The 9,942-nt window shown below is 47.0% G+C and overlaps 1 protein-coding gene across 1 annotated transcript; it reads left to right on the top strand.

Moving 5' to 3' along the window:
• The first annotated feature begins 5,934 nt into the window (after positions 1–5,934).
• LOC125543607 (glycogen synthase kinase-3 homolog MsK-3) lies at positions 5,935–9,765 on the top strand. The gene is made up of 12 exons (XM_048707003.1): positions 5,935–6,160; positions 6,900–7,082; positions 7,179–7,271; positions 7,516–7,575; positions 7,808–8,080; positions 8,166–8,240; positions 8,331–8,528; positions 8,631–8,681; positions 8,775–8,870; positions 8,948–9,031; positions 9,156–9,258; positions 9,372–9,765. The coding sequence occupies exons 2-12, from the start codon at positions 6,972–6,974 to the stop codon at positions 9,446–9,448; spliced, it is 1,221 nt and encodes a 406-aa protein (XP_048562960.1). The 5' UTR covers positions 5,935–6,160; positions 6,900–6,971; the 3' UTR covers positions 9,449–9,765.
• The last annotated feature ends 177 nt before the right edge of the window (positions 9,766–9,942 follow it).

The following is a 9,942-nucleotide window of genomic DNA, read 5'->3' as shown; positions in this document are numbered from 1 at the left end:
GGAGTCCCGTTTTGCAGTATGCCACACCCCTCCCGATGAACAGGACCCCCGTTTCGACCATAGCGCTCCAACACAAGTCTGTTTCCTCCGTTTTGCGGTACGCCACACCCCTCCTGATCAACAGGACCCCGTTTCCACCATAGGAGGTCCGTTTCCTCAGTTTTGTGGTACGCCAGACCCCTCCCGATGAACAGGATGCCGTTTTGACCGTGGCTGGTCGAACACAAGGCCGTTTCCTCCGTTCTGCGGTACGCCGGGCCTTGTTTCCATCGGTTGTTCCGTCCAAGCTGATTGGCTCCTGATGAACCGCACGCGTTCCGTTGCCTCTTGATGAACACGATGCATTTCGTTGCCTCCCCATGAACACGATGATGGTGCAACTTATCCGTTCCGACCCAGCCATGTACACGAGCCCTGGCCATACGTATGCGTGAGTAGGCGTTCGAGACCCCGCCCGTATGTACGTACGTGGCCGTATTTTCTTTCTTGCACCCTGGCCGATGTACGTACGTGTACATGCTACATGCCCGCCTCTACTACGACACGTGCGCGCCTCTACATCGACCAGTATGTACGTACACGTTCGCGACCAGCATACAAAGCAAAGTAAAGTGCGGAAAATGATTAACCACGAGTGAGAGGAGGACGCGAGTTTTATCCTGATGTTCATTCTTCCTTGGGGAAGAGCTAATCTCTGTTTAGAGCGGTGCTGAAGCCAAAGTTTGTGGAATGCCACAGAAGGCTCACTCTATTCTCTTTCGAGTCACCCCCAATGGTTGAGCTTTGAATCACCCGGGGTGGTCTTGAAGGTGACCACCACACCTTTACAAACTTATACAGAGCATACCACGAGCAAGGAAGCTCTAACCGCCTAGGAGCCAAAGCTCCAAGAGTAACAAGTCAATAGTGGACAAATACTATGGGGAACACAAATTTGGTTTCGTCAAAGTGTAGATCGGGTCTTGCTCTCCCAATCGCCAAAGTTTCAACAAGTTTGAGTGGAGGGATTGAGAGTATCGAGCAAAATGGAGTGTTGCAATGGTGGAGCTCAACACGACATTGGGGTTCGAGGTTGGAGGTGGAAGAATGGTTCCTTATATAGTTTTCTCTAGGTGGGGGTTTCTGCCCGTTGGACCCCATGCACATGGGCTAAGTCAGGCCCGTGCGCACGGGGTGTCCAGAGACTTGACCACCACCTCGTGCGTACGGGGTGTCTAGAGAGTTCTGTGGTAACTCATGCACATGGGGTGTCCAAAAACTTTTTAACTCCCCCGTGCGTACGTGGTGTTCAAAGAGTTTCTGTTGATGCTCAAGGGACACCTCGGCAAACCACACTACAGACGGATAATGAGTAATAGGTGTAGGAGGGCTGGTGTATATGTTTTTGAAGTATTCCCACACGACACTCATCCACGATGACCCCTCTTAATAGTGCGATTTTCTCTACGGCTCAAATCAAACTAAAATGAAAACCTTCGAGTCACCGATAAACCACACCTTTGATCTTTTTGAATTGGGAGGGGGGGGGGTCACACAACTCCAACATGATCTTCATGGAACAAATATTCTGAGATAAACTTTAGCAACTAATATTAGTTCTACTAACCATATTGTCATCACACCAAAAAAATTAAGTGCCACATGCACTTTTACAAAGGGGTGCTAGATTTATGGCCTCATGGGTGAAATTATTGACTGTTAGTGCGCTCATCATTGGGAGATTTTGGATCATTAGATTGTAGGATTAGATGGTTGAGATGGTTTGGATCTGTCCTCTCCGATTACTTTATAGGATCAAATGAGTAGTTGCACCTAAGTTCTTCGTGCCTTACCCTAGGTGTCTCATTGTTGCTAGCACGATGTGTTTAGTTCCATTTCTACGACTATATTTACCATTGATTTTATCTTATAAGCATGCATTGACAATTTGTGTCTTGTGGTACTTCCTTCGTTTTATAATGTAGTGCATATTAGGTTTTTCAAAAGTCGATTTTTTATGTTTGATCAAGTTTCGAGAATAAACTATTAATAACACATAAAATATTAGATAAATCAATATCAATATCTAAATCTATATCTACTAGATAATTACCTGTGCGATTGCAACATGAGTATAAACATTCTAATATATTAGCCCGTGATTGAACGTCTACTATTAGATTGATGCGCTAAAATTTTAGCAAGTTTTTGTATGCAATTGTCATGATTTACCTGTCATCTTATTGATAAGCACTTATTTTGGTAAGAGTTTATTGACTTACCAAAGAAAATATTATTTAGAAGAAAGATCAGAGCAGGGATGGAAGAATAAATTATCATCTTATTGTGAAGCATTTATTTAGTAAGAATTATTTACTTTCCAAAGAATATTATTATTTGAGAGAAAAATTAGAGGGTGATCATATATATAGAGGTTTGACCAAGAAGAGAGTGAAACGAGAACCTTACGTTCTATTTAGGCCAACTCCACCACGTGACCCCAAACGGATGTCCGGTTTGGCCGGATTTTGTCCCTTTGGGTAGGGAGATGGGGCCGTGTTCGGGCCTGTTCTGGGATGCGGTGGCCGTGCGCCCAGCGCGCGGCCGCATCCTTTTGCCCCATCCTGTCCGCCTGGGCCAAAAATGCCCATATTTTCATATCAAAACTAGTTTGCACGTCCAAATATTTGTCTGAAAATAAAAACAGCTTTACAACCCAATTGAAATTGTCTCTAATAAAATAGTTTTACAACCAAATCGAAATTGTCTTGACTGAACATAAAATGAACCAGTACATCTATTGGTTGCCAATGTGATCCCACACGTACTCAACCAAGTCATTTTGAAGATCCAAATGAGTGTGCCAATCACGCAGTTCATGGTGGAATTGGACAAACTGTTCAAATGTGTCCGGTTCTTGGTGCAGGGGCTCAACATTTTCACCTTGATAATCAAATCCTTGGTCGAAGATACTCTCATCATGCTCGTCCTCGACGATCATGTTGTGCATGACCACACAAGCAGTCATCACCTCCCAAAGCTTCATTTCATCCCATGACAGTGCAGGGTTTCGAACGATACCCCACCGGGATTGAAGCACACCAAAAGCACGTCCCATATCCTTTCTAGCACTCTCTTGCATTTAGGCAAATCTCTTTCTCTTCTCACCTTGGGGTTTCGAGATTGTCTTCACAAAAGTTGACCACTGAGGATATATACCATCAGCTAGATAGTATCCCTTGTTGTACTGGTGGCCGTTGATCTCAAAGTTGACAGGTGGGGAGTGGCCTTCTGCAAGCCTTGCGAAGACTGGAGAACGCTGCAGCACGTTGATATCATTGTGAGAACCTGCCATGCCAAAGAAAGAATGCCATATCCAAAGATCCTGCGAAGCCACCGCTTCTAATGTGACAGTGCACGCCTTGACATGCCCCTTGTACTGGCCCTGCCAAGCAAATGGACAGTGCTTCCACTCCCAGTGCATACAATTTATGCTGCCAAGCATGCCTGGAAAGCCTCTAGCTGCGTTGGTCGCCAACAATATCTCTGTATCAGCGACAGTTGGCTGCCTCAAGTACTCAGGGCCAAACACCTCGATCACAGCCTGGCAGAACTTGTACATTGACATCAGACATGTTGTCTCACTCATACGCACATACTCATCCACTAGATCGCCTGGAATTCCATATGCAAGCATGCGGATGGCCGCAGTGCATTTCTGATAAGAGGAGAATCCAAGCTTGCCAAGGGCATCTGTCTTGCACTCGAAGTATGGGTCATGAGCAACCACTCACTATCGGATACGATTGAACACATGCCTTGCCATTCGAAAACGGCGACGGAATTTATCCGGCTTGAAGAGCGGGGTGTTGGAAAAGTAATCGGCATAGAGCAGGGCGTTGCCTCTCTTCCTGTTGCGGTTCAGGTTGGGAGCACAGCCAGGGACTGATCCCCTGTACCGAGGAAGCTGCCGTTGAATGTGGTCGTGAACGACCAGTGTAGCCACCACAAGATCTTCATCATGCGATGATGAATCGTCCGATGAACAAATGAAGTGGTGGAAGAAAAACTCATCTCCACTGTCCATACCTTTGTGGGCAAAGTGTCGAACACCTTGCGGTCGTGAGGAGGCGGCGCGGAGAATAGCGGCGGCGCCGACGGCGGGGCGGGGCGGGGAGAGGGGGTGGAGGCATTGGAAGCGAAGGGACTGCTAGTGTCCCCGACACGCGGGCCACGGGAGGACAAGAGCGTGCGGCGAGCCCGTCCGCGCGGTGTCCGTTTCGCCTCAAACTCGGCGCAAGTTTGGGCAACGGACGAAATCCGGACATTTATTCGTTTGGGGCCGCGCTATTCGTCCGTTCTACCCCAAACGGACACACCCGGACAAGATAGGGTCGCGCGGTGAAGTTGGCCTTACTAAATAAATATACTCCCTCCGTTTCATAATGTAAGACGCTTTTGCAAGCTATGCTAGTTTGTAAAAACATCTCACATTATAGAACGGAGAGAGTAATAGAGAAGATAGAGATACCAATACAAATATAGTGAGTTGTGGAGATCCAACATATCTCACCCGTTCAAACGCATCTATCCAACGGTTTACATCACTCCAATATTTAGCATTAAACATGTTTGATAGTAAACACATTTAGCACATGCCTAATATCAATGTTGGCATTAACAAAATAGTTATATCCTACCTAATATTAAGATGTAATATATATTTTATCTAATATTAATGTGCAATGCAGTTAATATATTGCCTGATATCAACGTGCATTGCACATACACAATTATTTGTGAAATATAAAATTACCCTTCATCGTGAATCTAATGGTTCTCATTTTGTATTGTAAATGTCGATACCTTTTCCTTAATTTTGTGAGACATAGACATGTTTAACTTGCAAAAAACAAAATATACGCTACATCTGAAAACGGAGGAAGTACTGCATCGTTAAACACGCTGGAAGTCCAGAGTCTAGGAGCCACAAAAAATCGCTGGTATTTACCGCTCGGCTCACTTGAGTTGAAACCGAAACCCGTCTCTCAGAATGGGTACTCAAGACGGAGCATCTGTCAGCGTCACTCGAGCCCCCACTCCATAACTCGCGGCTGCTGGGGTCTCAATTCAAGAGCGGAGACCGATGATTTCCATGATCTCATCCCAGGTCCGCTGTCGAGGCGAGATTCGCCGGTGAATTTGAAATTTTGGCATCCAGCGTGGTACTTTACCACACAGTCCGGCCTCAGAGTTACACGTAGCACCTGTGCTCTGCTGCCCCCGCCCGCGGTCCTGAAAAAACTTCGCCCACGCCTCGCTGCAGCCACATGCTCAGCCCCCTTCCCGCTGGACGCTGGTCCTCTCTCCACTCACTGCCGCCCATTACCGTTCACCAGCCCGCCCCGAGTTCAAACCAAACCAAAACCCCCAGCCAGATCTACCCAACCCAGACCAGACGCAGCGGGAAATGGCGGGGGCAGCCCCGTCATTTCCCCCATGACCTACTCGAATCTTTCGGTCCTCTGACGCGGTGAAAAGAAAGGGAAATAGGGCGAGTACTAGTACCTTGGCAGCACACGGCACCCGTCACGCGTCCCTCTCACTTCCCCTCGCTGTCCCGCGGGCCATGTGACGCCGGGCCCGCGCGTCGGCGAGAGGGCCGATAAAGCAGGCGAGCAGCGGCAAGGGCGACCCACCGAGGCAGTCCAGTCCAGGCTGCGGGCCCCGCGGATTTGACCGGTCAAAAGGCGTGGCCAACCAAACCCCAATGGATCCATCGATCCCGAGCCCCCACGCGCCCCCACGAGACGCGTACCCGCTCCACGACCCCGACGTGTGGGACCTTTAAGGAAAACGGCCCACCTGTCGGGGAGCGTAGAGGCTGGCGGGGCCGTGGCGGGTGACGCGCGTTCCCGTGGTGGTGGGTTGCTTTGACTGCCCTCGGCAGCAGGCGGGGGGCAGGCACAAATCATTTCGGCCGCTGCGTCGTCCCTCCGCCTTGGCCTTGGCACTCGCACCGGTGGTGCTGGACTAGTACTACTACTGCTATCTCGTTGCGTCCCGACAACCAGAAAGGAGAGGGGAGAGGGGAGAGGAAAGGGGGAAGCCAACCCAGCCGCAACACAGGGCGGAGCGAGCGGGGTAGCCGAGAATCCAGCGATCTCTCGGCAAGGAGGAGGTATGAATCGCGGCGCGTCCCTTCCCCTTCTTCGCCGATTTGGTTCTTCCTGCTGCTGGGTTTTGCGTCCTCCGGGAAGACGCGTTCTCTGGTCCATCCATCCGTGGCTGTTGAGTCCGCGCAGCGTGTGGCCTCTTCCTGCTTCTCGTGCTGATTGTTCGTTCCGGTGACCTGGCTACGACTCTGCCAGGATCCGCGCCTTTTCCTGACGGAAGCCAAGGCCATTTTGCGATCTCTGCGGGAATTTGCGCGAGGATTCCTCGCAGATTAGCTGATTTTCTCCGACGCGTTGCTTCTTAGGAGGGATGTGGTGCGGCGGCGTGTGTTCTGGATTTGTGTCGGTGTTTAGTCAGCAGGGAGCACTCGTACGAATGCTAAAATATTTCTGCTATTTACTGCTAGCTAGATCATTTACGCCGTCAAATCGTACCCAGTAGTAGTGATTGTTTGAGAGGCTGGTACCTTGCATCTATTGATGCCCTCCAAACAGATGCACAAGAGATGAGATGCATTCGCTGCGTTATTTCAGGTCCACTTTCTCGAGCGGAAAGCTGCTTTCCCCGAGAACATGGTCGCCGAGCGCAGACCTAATAGTTAGGCCAAATAAACGTTTCATCGCTCAAATTGGCTATGCTAGTTAGGCACATTTCGTGTTTAACCGTCGTGAATTGCATCTGGCGTGTTTATTCTGAATTTTGTTGCTACCTCGTATGACTGATGTTGGTCATTCGATTTGCAGATACACCAAAACACCTACTGCTTCTGTGAATTGATGCGCTGCTGAATCGGCGTCTCTTGGCTTCCGTAACAGATGGCTTCAGTAGGGGTTGCTCCGTCTGGGCACAAGAACAGCAGCGGCACCAGCATGGGTGCTGAGAAGCTACCAGATCAGATGAACGATTTGAAGATAAGAGATGATAAGGTCAGATAAGCGTCATCTGGATGGGTCTTCTGCAGTCTATTTTATTTCCAAAAAATACGACTTAATCCTAACGATTGGCTTGAATGACATATGCAGGAAGTGGAAGCCACTATTATTAATGGCAAGGGAACAGAGACTGGACACATAATTGTCACAACTACTGGTGGCAAAAATGGTCAGCCCAAACAGGTGACTGTTTGTTCCTATGATGTCACATTTGATTAGGATCAGCAGCCTTTTGTTCTCATCTGTTTGCCTGCATGCATGATTCGATCGTTGGGCCAACAACATAATTGTGGCGTGCTAAATGTCCTAAATGCCTTCATTATTGTCAATCTCTGCTAATGCTACCTTTCTTAGAATAGTTTGTTGAGCTGAATAGTTTATGTGACTTATTTCATGTTAATAATCTTGTTCTTGGATGTACCTGCAGACCGTGAGCTACATGGCTGAGCGGATTGTTGGTCAAGGTTCATTTGGTATTGTATTCCAGGTTAGTTGCAACAACTTCAGGCTTGTCTATTATTTATTGGCAGCCAGCTCTCTTATTGCCTCGCATGAATCTACTCTGAAGGCGTTTTTTTGTATTCCTGTCTTGAGCTAACTATCTATACATTTAGGATATCCTATATAACCATAATAGATTTTCTTGTGATTGCTATATACTAATGTTGGGTGTACATGGAGCTTGTGTCTCATATAACCTTAATCTGTCCGTTCTGCAGGCTAAATGTTTGGAGACAGGGGAAACTGTTGCCATTAAGAAGGTCCTTCAGGATAAGCGCTACAAGAACCGTGAGCTACAGACCATGCGCCTGCTTGACCACCCAAATGTTGTAGCTCTGAAGCATTGTTTCTTTTCTACAACTGAGAAGGATGAACTGTATCTAAACTTGGTTCTCGAGTATGTGCCTGAGACTGTCCATCGTGTTGTCAAGCATTACAACAAGATGAACCAGCGCATGCCACTAATCTATGTGAAGCTGTATACATACCAGGTAATATTTCTGTATGTTCTTTTTTTTTTTGGGTACCGCGTTATACTTGGGCGTCTGCTAATCCCATATTTATTTATTTTGACAGATATGTAGGGCTCTGGCTTACATTCATGGCAGCATTGGAGTTTGCCACAGGGATATCAAGCCACAGAATCTTTTGGTATGCTGAGAACTTACTCATCTTCTGTTGGTCTCAAAATCAATCACATGTTTTTATCTGTGGATTGATTTTTCTGAACTATAACTGTAGGTAAACCCACATACTCACCAGCTGAAACTGTGTGACTTCGGGAGTGCAAAAGTTCTTGTTAAGGGAGAACCAAACATATCATACATTTGTTCCCGATACTATAGGGCTCCAGAGCTCATATTTGGTGCTACTGAGTACACTACAGCCATTGACATTTGGTCTGCTGGATGTGTTCTTGCTGAGCTTATGCTAGGGCAGGTAAGCAGCTTGCTTTTCTTTGTGCATCTTGAATGTAGCCCTTAACAAATCAGCACTATACTGTTAGTTCATAATGGCTTACAAGGTCATTTTGTTTGACAGCCTCTGTTTCCTGGTGAAAGTGGTGTGGACCAGCTTGTTGAAATCATCAAGGTGGTTAAACAGTTCTAGTGCTTAGCAATCGGTTGTCTTTTTTATTTCCCAGGCAAAAGTTCTTATCACATAGAATTTGATCATTTGCTGCAGGTCCTTGGTACCCCTACAAGGGAAGAAATTAAATGCATGAACCCAAATTATACAGAGTTCAAATTCCCACAGATTAAAGCACACCCATGGCACAAGGTACAAATCTATGTAGTGCTGTTTATATACTGTTAGGTATTGGTGCATATCAGCCTACTAACACGTGCAATCTGTAGGTATTCCATAAAAGGATGCCACCTGAAGCTGTTGATCTAGTCTCTCGGCTCCTCCAGTACTCGCCCAACCTAAGATGCACTGCTGTAAGTATATTAGAATGCACATCATGTGGTTGAAACACAGAGAATACTGCACTCATACAATTCTTTTGCAATGATCTTGTGTAGTATGGTATTTTACTAAGATCTCTATTAACTTGCTGTCCAGGTTGAGGCACTTGTTCACCCCTTCTTTGATGAGCTTCGGGACCCGGGTACCCGCCTTCCGAATTGCCGCTTTCTGCCTCCTCTTTTTAACTTCAAGCCTAACGGTAAGTAATGCAACAGTGATTATTTGTGGTGGCTGGGATCATAGTGATTACTTGTGTTAGACTTGAATATTTTTCAACACCTAGTCTTATTTTCGCTTTCTGTTTGTGCTCAGAACTGAAAGGAATCCCAGCGGATGTTGCGGCAAAATTGATCCCAGATCATGCGAGAAAGCAGAGCTCCCATGCGTGACTATGAGATGCTTGTCGCACGAGTCGTTGGAATTGCATCGACAAGTGCCACATTTCCCCTGGGGATGTTGGTTGGGCAGCATGCGAGCATGATGAACTATTATGGTTGTTGGAAGACGTGATGTATGACCACTCCACCCTGTTGACCTGTGTAGCTGAGTAGTAGTATGCTGCGATGCAAGCTTGACAATGTAACCGGTTCATCCTCCCTTGTACTAACCCTCGCCTGAGAATTGGGATTGCCATGGCTGATCTGTAATATGTTCTAGAGAAGTATGAATGTATTTATGGTAATTGATCCTAGTATTGGGTCCTCAAGATTTTCCTAGTTTCTTGCTCGTCGGACACCGCCACCTGGTTTTAGATTCCTGTTGTTGAAGGCTACCTGTTGCTACTGCAGTGGTGCTATGTACTTGTTGTCTCCTATTGAGTCGTTTGTTGCAACGTGCCATGATTTGTGTTCATCTTGTTTCGGTTGTAGCTCATTTTGAATAG

This window comes from Triticum urartu, chromosome 3, assembly GCF_003073215.2.
Source record: "Triticum urartu cultivar G1812 chromosome 3, Tu2.1, whole genome shotgun sequence".
Taxonomy (NCBI): domain Eukaryota; kingdom Viridiplantae; phylum Streptophyta; class Magnoliopsida; order Poales; family Poaceae; genus Triticum; species Triticum urartu.
This window is presented reverse-complemented; position numbering and strand designations above follow the sequence as displayed.